Below are 21,463 nucleotides of genomic sequence, written 5' to 3' on the forward strand. Positions count from 1 at the left end.
TTGGTCATAACTCAGGGCTACTCAAGACTACCTTTTCCCACTAGTAGCTCTGGTACTCCTAAGTAAACAGACACTGACATTCAACACCTCACATGCAAACTTTTTTTTTTCCATTATTACTTTATTTGTGATTAAAAAAAAATTTTTTAGGGAATTCATCGATCAATTACAGAATACCATATTGTTATTTTATTTGAAAGAAAACAAGCTACAAACTGGAGTTGGAAAGTATTTACGCTTTTTTTAAAACAGACACCAAATTAACCAATCAAGAATTACTGTCCAGTAAGTAACAAATGCATCAGTCTGAGACAGGATCTTCCTAACATTGGCAATATTACGAAGGTGAAAGAAGGCAGTTCTAGAAACCAGTTTTATATGTGAGTTAAAGGACAGATCCTAATAAAAATAACTCCAAGGTTCCTCACTGTAGTACTAGAAGCCAAGGAAATGTCATCTACAGTAACTGTATAGCAAGATAGTTTCTCCCTGAAGCGCTCAGGTCCAAAGAGAACAACTTCAGTTTTGTCTGAATTTAGAAGCAGAAACTTATGAGTCATCCATGGCTCTATGTCTTTGAGACGTGCTTTTAGTGTAATCAACTGATTGGTTTCATCAGGCTTCTTGAATAAGAATAGCTCAGGACCACCTGGGTAGTAATGGAAATTTCTGCTATGCTCTCTTGTAATATTACCAAATGGAAGTATGTACAAAGTGAAAAGAATCTGTCCAAGCACAGCCAATGTGTCTTCAGCAGTCAGGTGAAGAGGCAGCGGGAGAGATTGAACCAGAACAAGACTGCAGGTTAAGATGGTGTCAGCCCCAGAGTCCTGAAGACCTGTGCAGAACAGCTATGTGGGATTCTACAGCACCTCTTCAACCTTAGCCTGAGTCAGGAGAAAGTTCCAGTGCTGTGGAAGACATCCTGACTTGTTCCAGTACCCAAAAATATCACCAATCTGCCTTCAGTGACTACAGACTAGTTGCCCTAACATCACACATCATAAAAGTCATGGAGACTGTTATTGGCCCTCTCAAATAAGCAAATGAAAACCTTTCAGTACCCACTACAGTTTGCCATTCGTTCTGGGATGGGTATTAAAGATGCCCTCATCTACCGGCTTCAGTGAGCCCACTCTCACCTGGGTAAAACAGGCAGCACTGTGAGGATCATATATTTAATTTCGTCAGAATCATCTTTATTTGGCCAAGTTTGTGCACACAAACAAGGAATTTGACTCTGGGTTCCCTTTGCTCTCTGTATTGAAAAAAAATAATAATTTAAATGGGGAATATATACACAAGGAAAAATGTAAATACAAGAAGAAGATAAAAATAAGTAAAAACAAGTTACAGAAAAGTCTTAAAAAATATTAAGAAAATCTACAAACTATTGTTTTAACAGTGCAAGTTGAGAAGTGCAAATGTGCATTTCGTGGGTTATTGCACAGTGTTCATCAGAATGACAGCCTGGGAGAAGAAACTGTCTCTATGGTGGCTGGTTTTTGCAAACTTTGTAGCACCTGCCTGAAGGCAGCAGTTTAAAGAGTTTATGTCCAGGATGTGAGGGGTCTGCAGAGATGTTTTCTGCCCTTTCTCTTACCCTGGACCTGTACATGTTTTGAATGGATGGAAGATCAGCAACGATGATCCTCTCTGCAGACCTGATTGTCTGTTGCAGTCTAGCCCTGTTCTGCTTCATGGCTGAGCCAAATCAGACAATGATTGATGTGCACAGGACTGACTGGATGATGGCATTGGAGAAGGTGACCAGCAACTTCCTGACTTGCAGCAGGAAGCACAAACTCTGCTGGGCCTTCTGTTGGAAAGAGTATATATGTCATGACCACTTCAAATCCCGGGAAAGTGCGAATCCTAGGAATCTGAAGTGATCCACAGTAGGCACTGTATTCTTGAGGATAGGCGCATTCCCACTGTAGGAACCTTTTGCAGTTCCTATGACCTTTTCAGGAACAGGGCCGTTTTTTTGCGCATTCCGACACACAGGAACTAGGGACCACGGCCCTCAGTTCCTATAACCATTTTAGCTCCATCTCCGAAGCAGGGTCTTTTCTGGGGTCTATAGGAACACATATGACGTAGGTGTTTGGTGGTTGGTAGCTACGCCCCTTGTCTGAAATGTTTACTCATATGACACGGACACAACCGGCACAAGTTTAATAAGTTAAACTTACAAGTTGTCTCCTTTGTCTGCAGTGCTCTGCTCTCCTTCTTTCCTTCATGAAATGAAGAAGTATTGCCCACTGTTCAATTCTTTGTCTCCTGACTCTCGCTGTGTGCTCTTCCAGCCTTGATCTTAGACACCTGATGTGATCGTCTATGATTAATATTATCGTCATGCAGACCATGAACATGGTGGCCTCCTCGCTCTTCATATTAGCTTCTTGGTGGTGTTGTTTTCTTCTCTCCTTACTTTTCGCGGTTTTGTTCTGTTGCTTAGTGTAGTGCAAAAGTAACACGCCTATCGCAGATAGTTGCGTCACATCAGTCCCTGACTCATGTCAATGAAACAGTTCCCCTGGGGAAGGGCAGTTCTTCCAACAAAATTTCCAGAACTGTGTTCTTAGAACCTCTCTGTCCAAATGCGGCTGATGATGAGGGGTTTTCTCTGACAGTCCACCATCATCTTCACAGTCTTGAGCGAGTTCAGCTCCAGGTGGTTCTGACTGCACCAATGGACCATCTGGTCCACCTCCTATCTATACACAGACTCGTCATCGTTCTGGATCAGACCAATGACAGTGGTGTCATCAGCGAATTGAGGGGTTTTACAGTTTCCCCTGAGGTACAGTCATTTGTGTATATGGAGAGTAGCTAGGAGAGAAGACACCCAAGGCGAGGCAAGATGTAGTGCACTGACTGCATCATTGGCCGATCTGTTTGCCCTGTAAGCAAACTGCAGGGGATCCAGCAGGGGGCTTGTGATGTTGTTCATATGGCTCAACACCAGTCTCTCAAAGGACTTCATGACCACAAACGTCAGGGTGACAGGCCTATAGTCATTTATTCGTGTGATGGTGAACTTCTTTGGGACCAGGATGATGGTGGAGTGTTTGAAGCAAGAGGGCACTTCACACAGCTCCAGAGATCTGTTGAAGATCTGGGTAAAGATGGGGGCCAGTTGGTCAGCAGAAGGGGGACAAACAGGTGTGAGGTGAGGATGAGCAGATAGGAGGTGTGAATGGTTGTTTTCCAAATCTACAGTAGAAATTGTTTAGTCATCAGCCAGTCGGGGATGTTCCTTGGGGTGGGGGGATGGACTCCTGTTGTTGGTGATGTGCTGCAGGCCTCGTTGGCTGTGAAGCTTCTTGTATTTAAACTCCTCACTGTAGCTCCTCTTAGCTACCCTGATCTCCTTGGTCAGCTCATTTCTGGCCTGCTTGTACAGGGTCCAGTCCCCTTTGCTGTAGGCCTCCTCCTTGGTCTGGCGCAGTTTCCTCAGATTTGGAGTGAACCAATGTTTTGTTGTTATTGTATTTTCAAAATGTCTTGGTCTGCACACTCTAGTCCAGTCAGATGTCTTCTCCATATGTGGGAAAATTCCTCCCTATCTCCCTGTGTCTGGTAATTTTAAACTGTAGGCCTCATCCCAACTGTTTTGACTCTGTTGTGTAAGCATATAGAGGTTTCTGTCAACACTCAACTCAGTACCTTTCCTGTTTTAACTCTTCACACCGTGCGGTTAATACTTGTTCCCTTCAAAAAGGAGTGGATTCGACTCTGTATAAGCACAATGCATAAATATATACAATGAAAGGTAATATTACATTTTCAACAAGAAGCAAATTCCACCTCATCTTGTTTTCTCCGAAAGCTCCGCTCTGTGGTCTGCTCAAAAAACCAGTGAAGCCCGGCATTCAATGTGTTCCCTGAGCCAGGTTTCAGTGAAGCTGAGGGTGGTGGATTCACAAAAGTCTTGTATTTTAGAGTTCAAGAGCACCAGTTCATCCATTTCATTTGCAAGTGATAGGACATTCACCAGGTGTATAGATGGGAGCAGGGTGCACAGTCCCCGCTGACTCACTTTTATGAGCAAAAAACGGAGTAAACATACAAAAACACGCAAAGCACGAGAGAGCTAAGTACTGAGGAAGTCATCCGCGGCGCCATATTGGATCTATGCTTTAGATACAATTTAGCCTGCACTGTTATGTAAGAAGCTGCAAAAATACAGATGGATGCCCCCACAACCACCTGGATTATTGACTACCTGACAAAAAGACCACAGTTTGTGAGACCGAAGGGTTGTGTGTGAAAGGGTGGTCAGCAGCACAGGAGTACCACAGGGTACTGCACTCATTGTTTCTATTCAATTTGTACACCTTAGATTTCCAGTACAACTCTTGTCTTGTCATCTCCAGAAATACTCTGCAGTTGTTGGGTGTATCAGTGATGGACAAGATGCTAAGTACAGGGAACTGGTGAATCACTTTGTGTCATGGTGTGGAAACAATCACTCTCACATCTCATCTGGAATAAAAAATAAATAAAGTGAGGGTTGTGGATTTCAGGTGGAACAGGAAATCTGATGGTGACTTAGTTGTTATGTTTGAATCCATGGCTGTGAATGCATCCCTTCGTTCTCTGTCTCCTCCTTTGAAGTGGGTCCCACAGTCAGAGAGGAGCTCAAAGGGGCGTCCTCTATAGGCAATGAAACGCCTGAGGGACATAAGGAAACTATCAGAGTTAAGACTTGTCAAGAGTTCTATATGGGTACATCTGGTGATCATGCACTTGAATAATGTTCCCCATCGTTTCTCTACCCGGCACCCCAATTTAATGCGTTGGGGCCCAAAGGAGTCTACTCCTGTTGACCAGAAAGGAGGTCTCATTCTGGAGGACGACAGGTCAGCCATCTTAGGACAGACAGATTTACCACGCCATTTTCTGCACTCATTACATGCCCATTGATGCTTTAGTTGTGGCTTGTCAGTCCCGCAAGATCCAGTATGCACGTCAGACCTCAGCAAACACTCGGTCAGGTCCTGGGTGGAGGAGATGTTAGTCTTGTCTCAGAAGCAGTGTTAGTGGATGCTTAGGATCTAGAACAACGTGGTGTATAGTATCAGACCAAAGCTTGTCACTTTGTTTTAATCTGCCACCCACTCTTATGACCTCAAATGTTTTATCGAACTGGAGGGATAGAGGCAGAAGGCGACTACATGAGGGGGTCTCCTTTCCAGGTTTCATAGCCAGGAATTCCTCAGGGAAACTTTCAGATTGTGCATTAGAGATCAGGGCAATTTCAGCATTGCTTCTTATTGAGGCTGGGGTTTCAGAATCAGAGCCACTGGTTTCAGTTTGCATAATTTGGTATGTGACATCCACTAGATCTGTCCAAGCGCTGTAGTGTTTTGGGTCAGGTAGGTCAAATAAATTAGTGGTCTGTGTGAGACCACAGAACATGGGTTTTCTTATCTCAGCCTGGGCAGGACAGATTAGCCACTCACTAGAGGGAAGGTGAAGGGATACGGGCCTGTATGCCATCAATGTGTACTGATTAGGGCCTTGAGTGGCTTACCTATAGTAATGTCGTCAGCTGGGTTCGGTCTTGTAGCCGCATACCTCCATTCACCAGTTGAGGTTAGGTTGAGTATCTCTGCAATTCTGTTGGCAAAGGGTTTATACCTGCAGGACTCAGAATGAAGCCATGTTAGTACTACAATGGAATCAGACCACAGCCAAATTCTGGTAATAGACTGTCAGTTCAGTTTTGATTAGTTTACTTAGTTGAGCTACTGTTAAAGCTGCAGACAGTTCCAAGCGAGGTATGGTCAGTTGCTTTAGAGGTGCTCTGGCCATGACAAATGAGACGTTGGTCTGATCCTATGAAAATGTGCGGCTGAACTTTGAAGAAGGATCTTAGTGGGAGACCATGTAGATAGGAATAGCGCTGCTTTAGTTTCTCAACTGGATAACTCTGCTCAACAAACATTATTGTGTTTAGTGTGAAAGCCCTCTCAATTAAATATTTTTTCTCAGTGCTTGAGGCAGCAGATAATTTGAAGTTTACAGTTCTTCATTCAAGCTTTTCAGTCTTTGCTCAGGCTCTCCCCCCAAGCCCAGATATTCAGCTGCAACGGGTAACAAGATTGTGCCCTCAGATCCATTCAGATCCATTATCTAAGATGGCATAGGTATTGAAGGTTTTGTTGTGACTAGAGACAAGGGTATAGCGAGCATTTGGTGATGCTGAGCGGTCGTGTCTCGCAAAATTAGAAACTTGCTCTGTGGGAAGCTTACTCAACAATCTCTGAACATCACCTTCTCTTGCTCTTAATGATTGTAACATGCCCACTAATGATCTCACTGGCTGCAATGATGGTCCTTCCACACATGTTGAAAACCTGGAACCTATAGTTTGCTGCACAGGAGCAATAGATAAGGAGAAGCTTGGATTGGCAGGAGGGAAACCTCAACTAAGGAGTGGGGCTTATGTAACTGGAGGTGGCTGAGACACACAACCTTGAACTTGAGGCTGCTGTATAGGCTGAGGGGGCATGTAATGGAACTGTTATGGACCGACATTGCTTGGGTGATAAACAAAAGACTGTGAACTAGTTGGCGGAGTTTGAGTTTAAACTTAACTCGCTTTTAACAAATGCATCCACAATTAAATGTAGTAAGGTAAGAGGATACGTTGGTGAGTTCCTTTGACTGGTGTGGAGGGAAAAGAGAGAGGGCTAATGTTTGAGGGCAGGTCTTTATAACCTCAGGAGGTGTGGTGTGGTCCAGACAGGGTCGAGTCTCATGTGATTTTTAACATGTGTTTTGTTCGCCAACTTAACGGTAATAGTTTTGCTCTGACCTTCCAAACAGAGGAAGGAAAAATGCTGATGTTATTTTGGGCAAACTAGCTGGCCCCGTGAGGCGAATTTTAGAACTGATTGGTTAAAGAAACAGTCCCTATGTTGGGGCATCAACATCAGAGCCAGAGACTCAAAGAAACGTAATAAACTGATAAAGAAGCCGAATGGAAAAATAATGAAGAATGCTGCACAAGTTAATCAACATAAAGAAAAACACAGACCACCCTCTAAATAACTTAGTGATCAAACACAGATTGTGTTCAGTCTGAGGCTTCTTCAGCTTCGATGCAACAACAACCAGGAAAGAAGGTAATTTCTGCCGACAGCAGACTTTCAACAATGAGTGTGTGTGCTGGGGGCTCCTCAGTTATGATGGAATATATAACATAGATTTTGCTTATGCTTATGTTTTAATGTTATCTAAATTTTTGTTTTTCTAATTGTGAAAAGTAGATTTTTCTTATTTGGATGGGAGCATATGTTGCTCTACAACCTGTATATACCTTTCAGCATTTATGGAGCCTTTCCAGATGTTCAGGTTTCCAGTTCCATAGGCACTAATGCACCTCCATACCATCAGATTCTGACTTTGAACTGAGAGCTGATAACAAGCTAGATGGTCCCTTTCCTCTTTAGTCTGGAAAAAACAGTGTCCATGATTATCAAAAAAGAAAGAGTGCAGAAGAATATCAACTGAGTCCCTTGTACACAGAGATGTCTCCAGATTCTCTGATCTTATGATGATATTATGCACTGTAGAAGATGGACTGTTCAAAATTGTTACAGTTTTACATTGAGGATATTTTTTTCAAAATTGTTCCACAGTTTTAGACACAATTTTTATGCTGATTGCTTCCCATCTAAGAGACTCTGCCTCTCTAAGGTGCTCTTTGTATATCCAATCACATTACTGACCTGTTGCCAATTAACTTAAATAGTTGCAGTTGTTCCTCCAGTTGTTCCTTTGTGGCACCACTTAATTTTCCAGCCTTTCGTTGTTATACCTTGTTCTCATTTCTTTGAGACATTTGCTGCATTAAATTCAGGTGTAATGTCTCACTCTCAGTTTATGATATATTTTTATGTTCTATTATGAATACAATAGTAATTTGTGAGATTCTGTTTTTATTGTTTTTTTTTTTGTATTTTACATTATCACAAATTTTTTGGAATTGAGGCTGTATTATGGGCTGCAAGGGGGTGTGGTGTTTAGCACCATTGCCTCACAGCAAGAGGGTTCCAGGTTTGATTCCTGTCTGGGGCCTTTCTGTGTGGAGTCTGCATGTTCTCCCCGTGTATGCGTGGGTTCTCTCCAGGTACTCAAGCTTCCTCCCACCATCCAAAAACATGCACGTTAGGTTAGTTGGTGACTCTAAATTGTCCCTTGGAGTGAGTGTGATTGCATGGTTGTGTGTTTCATTTGTTTGTCTGTGTGGCCCTGTGATAGACTGGCGACCTGTCCAGGTCCAGGCTGTACTCTGCCTCTCGCCCTATGACAGCTGGGATAGGCTCCAGCCCCCTGTGACCCAAAACTGGAATAAGCGGGTATAGAAAATGTATGAATGGATGGCTTTATTATTCTATTTTATTCTGTACAAAAGGTATAGAAAATTGATGAATGGACTTTAGTATGAAACCACAAAATGTTTCAGCAACATATAATTCCAAATGGTTTTCATTTGACCCTGAAAGCACCTCCATTTGATTTAAAAAGATAATAATGGAGTGATAAATAAGTTGACAGGACCTTTGCAATCCTATACATCTGAGATAGTTTAAGATGAGCTGAAGCAGAGTAAACAAAAAGCAGCCAGTAAGTACTTGACATAACCCGGAAATCTGTCTCTGTGTTGTCAGTTTCAGCCTGGACGGGATGATCTGACAAACTCAACACTTAGGCTCAGTCAAATTAGCATAGATATTTTATATAGCAAACTTTTTCTTCTGCATTTGCATTTATCATCAATATGTATATAATGCTATAATGAGTTTTTAAAATGCCTTCCAATGTGAAGATGTTTAAAATCTCCATCGTCAGTGAATCAGTATGTAAATGACAACAGAAGGTGATGGGCATCTCAGGCCACTTTGCACATGCCCTCTGTCAGATATTTTCTCTGGCTTTCATCAATTTGTGCTGTAATGTCACTTTGAGCACCAATTCTAGTTCTGTTGCATTGGTCTTGCCATTGCACAAACTACTGTTTTAGTTCTAAAGTTTTTGCTAAAGGAAAATCAGATTACGAGACATGCTCTAAATATTCTTCTCTTGTATTTTTTGTGTTGCCAGTGTTGACATTATCACCACCTGCTGGCTCACAATAATTTCAACATTTGTGGGAATTTCTCCATTCTCATCTGGACAGAGATTTTTTCAAATGGAGGAAAAAATATCAGTTCATATATTAAGTCCATACTATCAGAAAAATAAATAGAGGTCTGTTCAAATCACCGTTCAACAATTCAGTTAAAAAAAGATCACTTGAATACAGCAGAATTCACGAAGTTTCATGCATTTGGAAGTGCATTATACTGGAGAGAAAAAAGGCGCACAAACATGCAAGTCAACCTGGGGAGACTAAATTTTGGCTCCCTTTAACCTCTCCTTATGTTCCTTAGTCAATCACCTGATCTCTTTAACTTTTCTTAAGCTTTTTGTACACCTATGTTAACTAGAACCCTCTCTGGCAGCCCCTAACAGATCCTTTTTCTTTGGATGTAACAGTTGATGTAGAGTCTATATTGGACAGAGTTTATAAAAAGGCACAAGGTTCATTATTGTCAACCTCACAGGTGGGTGAGGACAAAAAGGACAATAAATATCTGTGCCTTGAACTCTTTGTTGTAAAATTAAAATGAGTCCTCAGCGAAAAACTTTGATTTCTATAATACTTTATTATCAAAGGTTAAAAGATTAATAACACAACAGCTACTTTGAAGAACAAAGGCCACCTCAATGCCTCACATTCATGACTCTAGTCTAAGCCAAAAATAGGTCTGTAACATGTCCTCATACATAATATTTGTTTTGTCTTTTTCAGGCAGTGGAGGGGACAGGTTTGGCTTTCATAGTGTACAGTGAGGCAATTATGAACATGCCATTGTCTCAGTTGTGGTCAGTGCTGTACTTCTTCATGCTCCTGCTGCTGGGAATGGGAAGTATGCTTGGCAATATCACAGCCATCATCACCCCTCTCCGTGACTTCAAACTTATGTCCGGCATCAGCGATGAGTTATTTAATGGTAAGGCTGATGTTAAACGTTCATTGTCCCAGTGAACATTAATCTTTGCTGTATTGTCTTCACAAAATCTTGCAGTATGGGTGTTATTCACACTGGTTTAAATATTAAAGACAATCAGATTTGGCAACTTAGTGATGTGAAAAAATAAAACAGCACCAAATCTGTTCATCCACAGAGGAAACACTTAAACACTAGTTTAGGAAAAAATATTCCTAAAGTTACATGTGAGCCTAGGCAGCACCTGTTCAAATATAAGGATCAGTGTTATGAAAAGTAAACAAGGCAGTCTAGGTTTGGTATTCTCCCCACTTCTTACAAGTATAACAGTCTACAACTGTAAATCACCTTACAATTGATGTATGGAGACTGCTGCAGTTTTTCGTAAAGTCAAAGTCAAATTTATTTGTAGCACATTTCATGTACAAAACAATTCAAGGTGCTTTACATGAAATAAAAACATTGCAGCAGGGAGCGGAAAAAGCATTAAAAATATGTAAAATAATATAAACATAAATAAATAAAATAATTAAAATGAATAAAAACAAGCAACAGTCTGGATAAGTTAAAAGATACGTGCAGATTTCATGCATAGACACATGAAAAAATAAATGTTTTTAACCTAGATTTAAAAATGTCTACATTTGGTGACAGTTTAATCTCCACTGGCAGTTTGTTCCACTTGTTTGCAGCATAACAGCTAAATGCTGCTTCTCCATGTTTAGTCTGGACTCTGGACTGGACCAGCTGACCTGAGTCCTTGGATCTAAGAGCTCTGCTGGGTTTATATTCTCTGAACATATCACAGATGTATTTTGGGCCTAAACCATTCTGGGATTTGTAAACCATCAGTAGGCTTTTAAAATCTATTCTGTGACTGACTGGAAGCCAGTATAAAGATTTTAAAACTGGTGTGATGTGTTCAGATCTCTTAGTCCTGGTTTAAACTCTAGCAGCAGCGTTCTGGATGAGCTGCAGATGTTTAATGCTCTTTTTGGGAAGTCCAGTTAAAAGACCATTACAATAATCGAGTCTACTGGAGATGAATGCATGGATGAGTTTCTCCTGGTCTTTTTGGGAGAGAAAACCTTTAATTCTGTTGATGTTTCTGAGTTGGTAAAAAGCTGCCTTGGTGACAGCTTTGATGTGGCTGCTGAAAGTCAGATCTGAGTCTATCAACACTCCAAGGTTACAAACTTGGTCAGTGATTGTAAGGGCCCGAGTCTCAAGGTATTTACCAATGCTGACCCTCTTCTCTTTGCTACCAAACAGAATGATCTCAGTTTTGTCTTAATTTAATAGTAGAAAATTCTCTCTCATCCAGGTGTTTATTTCCTCCAGACACTGACACAGTACATCTGCTGGGCTGCAGTCGTCTGGTGACAGAGACACATAAAGTTGTGTATCGTCTGCTTAACTGTGGTAATTGATGTTAAAGTTCTGCAATATCTGACCCAAAGGGAGCATATACAAGTTAAACAGAGGTCCAAGAATTGACCCCTGGGGGACTCCACAAGTCATGGCCATTTGCTCAGATTCATAGCTGCGAATTATAACAAAATAACTCCGGCCTTCTAAATAGGACCTGAACCAGTTAAGGACCGCTAATAGCACAAGTGTATTTTAATACCACTTTACAGAGTGACTAAATTTATAGTCCCAAAACCCGTCAGTGTTACTCATTTATTTGCAGGTTGGGCAGGTTAAGCTTAGCTTGATGGAAACTATGGCAGCAATCGGATGAGTCAGGTCAAAAATTGACAAATGTGGGTGAGAAAAACAATCCTGCCTGCATAAACTAAGATTACTCATGCAAAGGTGTTTATATTCTAATACACAAATCAAGAAAGAGTTCTAGGGAAGAAAGAATTTGTAGATTTTCAGACATCACACTTTTGGTTATGGTGCCCCATAATAAAAGGGGCCAGATGCTTGATTCGTTGGGTTGGGAGATTGGAATTTATTCCATAACCGATCAGAATGGATGTGGATATTTGAAACTATCTGAATAATTGATGTCAGTGACTGGAGGTTGATTTTCTTGCAGGTTTCGTGTGTTTGTTCTGTCTGCTGCTTGGCCTGGGCTTCACCACCACGTCTGGAAATTACTGGTTTGTCATGTTCAATGACTATGGAGCCACTTTCTCCCTGCTGTTCATCGTCCTCATTGAGGTCATAACTGTCAGCTACTTTTATGGAATTAAAAGGTATGTGTGTGATTGTAAAAACTTCATTGGCTCTCAGTTCTGCTTTGTTTTGTCTCAACTAGTAGCCATAACTAAATGTAGCCCCTTTCAGACACATGTTTAAATGAGCACAGATTTAATCTGATAACAATTATGCATCAGTTTCAGCACAGAATAAGTCCTAAGTGCATTCAGTTGCATTAACTGACAGGCATGCTCAGTAGTGGTGGAATAATTTGCCATAGCATGTGGCAAAATGAAAACTGTGATATCCATGAAGATACCCATGAAGTACTTTTATATGTCCTGTCCTGCTCTGCTCTATCCATCACCTATACACCAGTAATTGGTTCCTTTCTGACAAAGAGATATTTCTGTACATATTTTAATGGGAATTTAGAGTTTGAAATAGCCAAACTGAAAAAAAAAATAAAGATTTTAGAATTGTTGATGATTTGCCCTGCACTAGCGGCTGTATTCTAACTTTGTGTTCCATGAAATGCTTTGCCAAACTTCTGTATCACAAGAAACACAAACATATTTGATACTCAGGAAACTGTTGTTCTCTTCATCCCTTTTGTAGACTTATCTGAATTAAGCGTAACAAACATATAAAAGTCACCAATGTCTGGATAACTGAGTAACATTGCTTTAACAAGCCAAAAAATCCATTCATTTTGGGTATCCTATATCTGAAAAGGGCTTGACTAACTGGAGGAGCATTTGAAATGTGCCTTTGTCCACCGTTGTCAACACCCTGTCTCATCGTTTTTAGCAAAGTGATCTGCATTAGGACCAAAACCGAATGGGTTCTTTCTTAGCTCATGATCCATCTCTCCACCAAAGTTCATTTCAGTCTGGTAGTTTTTGTGTACAATAAGAAACGCACTGAAAGCACAGTTTGGCTCAGGCTGGGCCCTCTGCCTTGGCAGAAATGCTGTCACAAACTTGACTGAATAACTTGACTGAATAATTTTGAATGCATTTTTTATTAATTCAAGGTTTGAAAAAGATATAGAAGACATGCTTGGTCATCGTCCCAACTGGTACTGGAAGATTATGTGGGCAGCAGTAAGTCCCCTTCTCCTTATCGGCCTCTTCTTATTCTACATTGCCAACTACATCCGAGGAGGGACACCCACCTACCAAGCTTGGAACAGAGATCTGGTGAGTTTTGGCCTTTTTTTCACTACATGTGTTGCACATGCTAATTTTCACTGTCCAAGCTGCTGCAAATATGTACACATTCAGAGGTCAAATTGGGTAGAAGCTAGAGAAAAGTTCTTTGTCCTGAAGTCCAAATCAAAATAATCTTCTTCACAGTCATATACATATACATCAATAACCCACCAGCTAAACCACCATGACTCCGACTTTGTCCTCTGTCAGAAATCAAGTTGTAATATGAATACTGAGTTTCTTTAGTCTTCACTACATATACTACATGAGTCTGAACAAACTTGCCTGGTTGGTAGAGGTGTACGACTGTGAGCTCGTAGTTCCAGCTTGGTTTAATCATGCTGGCTTGATACTCAGATTTCCAGTTACAAATTCTGTGAAGAAGCCAAACAGCCACTATGCAGGAAATAAAAATTCAATTCAATTCAATCTTGTGAATATAGCGCCAAATCACAACAAATGTAATCTCAGGGCACTTCAATGATACAGCCCAATTCAAGCCAATTACAGTCAACGTCATTGTAATAGAATAATAAATAAAATAAAATCCAATTAATTAAATTCCAAATTAGTCAATTCACACAGAGCCAATTAAAAATTGTAGCCTAGCTAAGGAAACCAACAGATTGCACCAAAACTTCTCTTTGATTCAAAACCCCATCCTGAGCGTGCACAAGGTGACTGTGGAAAGAAAAAACTCCATTTTAACAAGAAGAAACCTCCATCAGAACCAGAACCATGATGGGTGTTCATCTGCCTCGATCGGCTGGGGGTTGAGAGGACAGGAAAGAGGGGACAACAAGCAGCGTAACACCAGGCCAGAGATACCTGCTGAGAGAGAGAAACACAAGTTAATGACAGCAATGATGTCATATGTACATGGAGGGAGGAGAGGTGCATCATGGGAGCTCCCCCAGCAGGCTGGGCCTATAGCAGCAGAACTATGGGATGTTTCAGGGTCACCTGAGCCATCCCTAACTAAAAGCTTTATCAGAAAGGAAAGTTTGAAGCCTAATCTTAACGATAGAGAGGGTGTCTGCTTCCTGAAGCCAAACTGCCTCCCGTTCTACTACTAAAATCTAACTATGAGATCTTTAAAATATGAAGTAGCTTGCTTATTAAGTTATTCAGTTATGAATTTAACAGGGATCCAATGAAGAGAAGCTAAAACTGGAGAAACATGATCTCTGCTGTTAGTTCTCATCAGAACTCTGGCTGCAGCATTTTGGATCAGCTGGAGGCTTTTCAGAGAATATGTGGGACAGCCCAATAATAAGGAATTACAGTAGTCCAATCTTGAAGTAACAAATGCATGAAGCAGTTTTTCTGCATCACTCTGAGTCAGAATGTTTATGATTTTGGCAATATTACGAAGGTGAAAGAAAGCAGTCCTAGAAAACTGATATATATGTGTGTCAAAGTACAGATCCTGATCAAAAATAACTCCAGTAATCATTACAAGGAATATTAGTCAGATGTTGAATGGCCCTTACTTATATAGCACAACTTCATAATCCATATGATGCATTCTCTCTAGCATACACACACAGACTTACAAACCACGGAAAGCATTGAGGCGATGTGAGTTCAGTGTCTTATCAACATGTGGAGGGGCTGGGGATTGAACCACCAACCAATCACCAACTCTGCTGTTTTGGAAGGACCATGAAAGAAACCTCATCTCTCCTTCAGCTGTTTTGTAATAACATCCAACATAGTGTAGTATGTAGGGGTTGGATTTACCCTCTAACAATACAAGCAAATTGTGAAATAACCTAAATCTTAAGGAGCTGGTTAGATTAAACAAATGTGTGCAAATTTCAGCATATTAGATGTGTCTGGTTGTAAATCCTGTGACTGGTCATTCTGCCCCCAGTTAGCCTGAGATGACTGTGGTGATTACAGTTTCTGATGTCTTGGTGTCTTAAGTTTTTGTTGTTTTAACTTATGACATTTCATAGTTCCTGTTTAAGCTATCTACATTTACTTTTAAGTTGTGTTCAGTGTATGTCTGTTTACTGCTGCTGACCTATAAATGAAGTGAAAATAAAGCCTGCACTGCCCCCAGGCTTTGAGGAGAGCAGGGAAAATCGCTGCTGACCCTTCCCACCCCGGACACAGTTGTTTTCAGACTCTCTGGAAAGAAGGCAGCGGCCTATCAAGACCAAAACTTCTGGCTATCAGAACAGCTTCTTTCCTTGTGCAATCAGCCTCCTCAACAAGACACCCCCCTCTCTCCACCACATAAACACTTAAAAAAACAATCTATAGTTTACTACTATAGTTTATTTATTATTACTTTATTGATTATTTGTATTTAATTGATTATTACTTCATTGATTTTTTTTAATTCATTGACTGATTATGTGCCCAGACAAGAGAAGCCATCATTTTTTTTTCTTGTGAAAAATCTTGGTGAAATAAACTCTGATTCTGATATCAAAAGCCACTGGTGAAACACATTGTTCCTGTGCTCTAAACATGTTCAGCAGCGCATAGAAGATCTCCCATATTTCAAAGATGTAAAAACAAACTGAAAGAGCATGCGTTCACCTTGGTGACATAACGATAAAATTAATAAAAAACTGATTGATGATTTTTGCGAAACTCAAACACTTTGGTGATAAAATAACCCACAAAACTACGATGTCAGCCACACACAAGGTTGTTTGCTCTATTGAAATGCCTGTGTAATTGATGAACTAGTGAGGTCAGGTATTAACTGTACCTGTTGAATCTTCAGGGTAAAACGGAGCAGATGGACTATCCGATCTTTGGCCAAGTCTTCATTGGGTTGCTGTTGGTGTCGTCAGTGAGCTGTGTCCCCCTCACAGCTCTCTATGTCTTTTGCCAGAAGAGAAAACATGGAAAACACCACAAGCAGCAGCAAACAGTGAGCACACTCACTGCTTAGTGACCAGACTGTGACAGAGACTGACTTTCTGCCAGGACCAGCCCCCCTACTCCTCATTATGTCCGTGACCTCCAGCTAAACAGTCAGTGAATCTTTGATCAAGAAACAGTGACCCACGATCAGCCATTTGTATTTTCTTTGCATTTTACTTTCACTCCTGTTGAATTTCACATCAGCCAAAGCTTTTTGAGGTGTTCTGACTGCAAGAGAATATGTTTTTTAATGGCATTAAGAGTGCAGTGTTTCTAGAAAAATCCAGAGTTAAAGATCAGACTCAACCTTTGTTTTTGGGTTATTTTTCTGGTAAATCAAAGGTTCACTCAGTATTAAAGGCTTCAGAGTCAGATTTCAATCAATATCCCGTACATTCAAAGAGATTCACATTTCACATAGAAGTAAAAAAATACCTGTGATGGACTGGCGACCTGTATAGGGTGTACTCCGCCTCTCGCCCGATGACTGCTGGGATAGGCTCCAGCTCCCCCCCAACGGCCCGACAGTTGGATTAAGCGGGTATAGAAAATGGATAGATGGATGGAGTAGAAAAATACACATCTGAACTGATATTGGTCATGTTATTAGTGTAGATACACTGTAGTGTGTCTAATTGTCAGACATTTAAAAAAAAATGTATAATAACATAAAGTATTACAGATACATTAGTTCACTAAATGGTAGTAGGCTAATGAAATGAATGTATGTAGGTTTTTAGTTTACTCGATGAGCTATAAAATGTAGTGTTTGAGTACTTTTTTTATATTCTATACGTTGTAAACAAGTCATGCTACTTCACATTCAGCTTAAAATGTTAATTTCTTTCTGTGGTTGGGTGAGCCACGTCATGCTTAAATCAATTAAGAAATATTAGTAGAAATTCAAATTGCACAGTTGGATTGTAGCCTAGCAACAACACTTGCTGGCACCTTTTTCTCATGTCAGGTAGCTTTCAGTAAGTAAAGGTTAGTATTTTTATATTTGAGCAAAGGAGCAGTTTGCTCACTATTGCCAAAAATGATGATTTCAGAAAGACAAGTCGTTTGATATAATTGTGGAAACATTTGCTAAAATATATCACAATATTGCCTGAATTCTATTTTTACTTGCTTGATAAAAAAATATGTTGAACTTTGATTAAAGTGTTGTTGAATTAATAGTCTATTAATCTGAAGATAGCTTGCTTTGATGTTTTGATGAGCAGATTTATATGTGTGGTCTTTGTAAGAAGGTGTACAAAATTTACTTTTCCTACATAAGTATTTTTTTAATAATTAGTTTCATATCTGTTTTTTAAGGCTTTTTAAGATACTGTCATTGGGAACCAGTAAACATAGTTTGAACCTGTAGTAGATATGCTGCATCAAACATGAATTTACTACAGAGACCTTTGCTCTGGACACCTTTACATGTGTATTGGATATATTGTAGATATTTGATATCTAATCAATTGAGAACTCGTCAAGTCTTATATATTTGACTAGATGTCAGTGATTACCAGTGACAATGAACTGCCATTAAGAATTAGTTTGATGGGAATTGTTATTAACACATCACGTCTCATGAGTAGTCCTTTGTTGTCTTTCAGCTTTATGGGGATGCGTTTTTTTATCAAATAAATATGAAGTTCATGCTAATAATTGTCCTGTGTGTATGTGAGTGGGTGTGTTCTTGTTGTTGTTACCTCATCATGTTACCTTTAAATGGTATTATCACAAGTCATGTTGGGACTAATACTCCTTATGGGGACCAAAGTCTGATCCTTATAATGAGAAAGAACATCATTTCTGATCAGTCAAACTAATTTGACAAATTCAGGTCATACAGACACTGGTAAGCTGATTTTCCTGACAGCTGTGTTCACATTCAGGAACAGACACACTCATCATCATTAAAATATGAAACATTACCTAGAGAATGGTTCTGAGTGTATGTGGTTTGGTACTGCAACGGGGACTAGTTATCATGACTGTATCTACATTGTAATCCCCATCAAGGCATGTTGCAGCTCAATGAAAAATCCCCATAACTCATTTGTAAAACCCATTTTGTGAGAGAAGACTTACTAGTTCCTCTCTTTATATTCAGTGGCTTTGTTTTCAACCTGCCAGGCTGAGCTTTTTCTTAAGTTGCATTCTTCCCTTTGAGCTAGTCCTTGGTGACAGTATTCACAGACAAACAGCATTTTGATAAATGATAATGGAATATCTAGCTCAGCTACAAGAGGTGAAAGAGGTGAAATTAGAAGAGTGTATTCCAGTCTATGATATGCAGCTGAAAGGTTTTGAGAGTAAACTTTTAGATTTTGATTGTCTTGTGAAGCTGAGGCTGAATATATATATGTGTGTGTGTGTGTGTATTATTTTTTTAATTAAAACGATACCTGCTTGTCCTAAAAGAGATTAAATGTGATTTTGTGCTTCTGCCTTATTTAGTTTTATAGAAGCTGTAAGTAAACACTTGCCTACAGCCTTCTCCCAACTCTCGGCAGCGACTAGCAGTCCCGTCTGCTCCTTCGCTGACACAAAGTGCCATCAAATTCAGACAAGTTATGACTTTACAAGCAGAGGAAAAAACTGAATTGAATGTTTACATCAGGAGCTCCCAGAATGCAGAGAGCTGTGACTTTCAGGGTAACTTATACAATAACTTGCTAAATTTCATCCTCTTCAAACTGTGTTTTTGTGTGTTTGTGTGTGTGTGTGTGTGTGTGTGTGTGTGTGTGTGTGTGTGTGTGTGTGTGTGTGTGTGTGTGTGTGTGTGTGTGTGTGTGTGTGTGTGTGCGTGCTGTGGCGGCCTCATTGAGCGTGACAGTCACGCTTTTTGGTCTTTTGCCACACACTCCCACCACACTTTATATTGTTCACGCTGAAAAAAAATTGTCACTTTTGCCTGCATTCAAAAGTTGAGAGCCCTGGTTGCCGCTGAAAGCGAGAATAATGATGTGAGGAATAAAAAGTAAGTTATGTCTTACACAATTACAAAATACATATACTGCAAACACTTTTTTGAACCTTTCCAGAGCTTTTCATGACTTTTCAGAGGGATATAGGATTTCAGTCACCGCTTCCCCATAATCCTGAAAAGTTAACGTTTGAGAAAAAGGTACAAATGCTTTCGCCACATGTTCAATGTATGATGTGAAGAAGTCTGTAAGTTTGCTTTTCTTCGGTCAGATATTTTATGCAGCTCCTAAGAAATTAAAGAAATGAGCAAAAAACTATTTAAATTCAAACTTATCTATGTAAAATGGAATGTAAAAAGATCAATAAACCAATGTTTAAAAAATCTTGCCCCTATGATAAACAAGGCAAAGAAAGAGAGACAAAGACTGCAGGTTGACTCATTTTCATTGGTCAATGCCATAATTAAGAGCTGGTCAGATTCAGATTCATTAATGACAGTGTGCAGTGTATTTCTACCTTAGCAGCTAGCTTTATTCAACAGTTAAAGGAGGAATCCTGCTTCAAATCTGCATCTAAACACTGTTTAAGCAAGCAATTTGTTGGGTGTGTGTGTGTTAAAACACTTTTTTTCTTCTGACTTTTCCATCCTGTCTGTCTCTCTCATTTGACTGAATGGGGAGACTAAGGCTGCCACAGGAAGTATGATGGACTGAGTCACAAGCGGAGGAAAGGGATTGTGTGGAGGATGTGCAGATGTGTTTGTAAGTGCTCTGGACCATAACCACTGTGAATGAATTGTGAAATAAGATCTCATAATTTGTTCTGAATATAGTTTTGACCCAGTGTTTCACTGAAAAATGGCTGGATAAAAAAAGTGTTGTATTCGTCCAGAATAATGTTCAAAATATGTACAAGAATCAGCAGTCATGTGAAAAAAACTAATAATTGGCATTTTAAACATGATTAAATAAATATCCTGAGTATTCCTGCTGTTACGAAGCCCTTGTTTTATTTTTAATTGATCTTAATACAGCTTAACCCATTACATCATGGTGCTAGCAGCCTCAAATGTGATGTTGTTTCTTCTTCCTCCTAGTAATGGTTTTCTTTTACCATACACACTTTTAAACAACATCAACTATAAAATATTGTGAAGACCATTCCATTTTTATGTAGCCTTATTCGAAAGAAAAATGCCATGTGTGCATGATAAGGAAAACTGTACCTCTTTATTGACCAAGATCTATTTTCTTATCTTTCCAACACTGTCATAATTGTACCACAGTGCAAGCCATGAACTTTGTGATATCTTTTTTATAGTGTAATCCACTCATTATCTCAATGCATATCTATGTCCATTCTTGCTGAATCCAAGATTTCAGCTGCTCAACAGTAGTTGTTGTTGTCAGATTCTCCTCTTCATGATGCTCCATACATTTTCAATGGGAGACAGATGTGGACTGCAGGCAGGCCAGTTAAGCACACACATGAAGCCACGCTGTTAGAAGTCGTGCAGTATGAGGTCTGACGCTGTCCTGCTGAAATAACCACGGACCTCCCGGGAAAAGACTTCACTTTGATGGTAGCATCTGTCACTCCAAATCTCCAACATCCACCTCTGCATCAATGGTACTTTCGCACAGATGAAGTTATCCATGCCATGGACACTGATCCACCGACATGCCATCACAGACGCTGGCTTTTTCCCAAAAGCAGCTGAAATATGGACTCATCTGACCACAGAGCACGTGTCCACTGGCTTGTGTCCTGAGAACTCAGCTGTGTTTCTGTACAGAGCTGATATATGGCTTCCTCCTGATGTGATACAGTTTCAGGTTACATTTCTGGATGCAGTAATGGACTTTATTGAGTGGAAATGCTTTTCCCAGCTCCTCCTGAGCCCATGTGGCTGTATGGATCATGGTGGCCTGACGGTTTCTCATGCAGGGCTCCAAGCTCATCCAACGATGGTTTCTGTTCTTGGCCTTTACACACTGAAATTTACCCTGAATCTGTTCACAATATTCTGTTCTGTAGATGCCGAAAGACCAAAGTTCTTTACAATCTTACACTGAGAAATATTTTTTTAACTTATTGATGATTCTCTGATGGAATTTGGGACAAAGTGGTGAGCCACGACCCATCCTTGTTGGAAAGACTAAACCTTTGGGGGATGCTTCTTTTATATCCAATCCTGACACCCTCACCTGTCAG

The 21,463-nt window shown here is 40.1% G+C and overlaps 2 protein-coding genes across 3 annotated transcripts in view; one reads left to right on the forward strand and one right to left on the reverse strand.

Annotated features, from left to right (window-relative positions):
• LOC140316926 (sodium- and chloride-dependent transporter XTRP3-like) overlaps nt 1–17,964 on the forward strand; it is a 31,759-nt gene extending 13,795 nt beyond the window's left edge. The window contains exons 8-11 of the mRNA XM_072395006.1: nt 9,872–10,073; nt 12,118–12,277; nt 13,258–13,423; nt 16,179–17,964. Of these exons, the coding sequence (XP_072251107.1) occupies nt 9,872–10,073; nt 12,118–12,277; nt 13,258–13,423; nt 16,179–16,349 (699 nt within the window). The 3' untranslated portion in view covers nt 16,350–17,964. The remainder of the gene's footprint in view (nt 1–9,871; nt 10,074–12,117; nt 12,278–13,257; nt 13,424–16,178) is intronic.
• The window catches only part of tcaim (T cell activation inhibitor, mitochondrial), a 382,005-nt gene that overhangs the window by 64,758 nt on the left and 295,784 nt on the right, over nt 1–21,463 (reverse strand). The gene's annotated exons all lie outside the window — the stretch shown is intronic.

The sequence above is a fragment of the Leuresthes tenuis genome, unplaced genomic scaffold (genome assembly GCF_036924035.1).
Source record: "Leuresthes tenuis unplaced genomic scaffold, fLeuTen1.0.hap1 SCAF_10, whole genome shotgun sequence".
Lineage (NCBI taxonomy): Eukaryota > Metazoa > Chordata > Actinopteri > Atheriniformes > Atherinopsidae > Leuresthes > Leuresthes tenuis.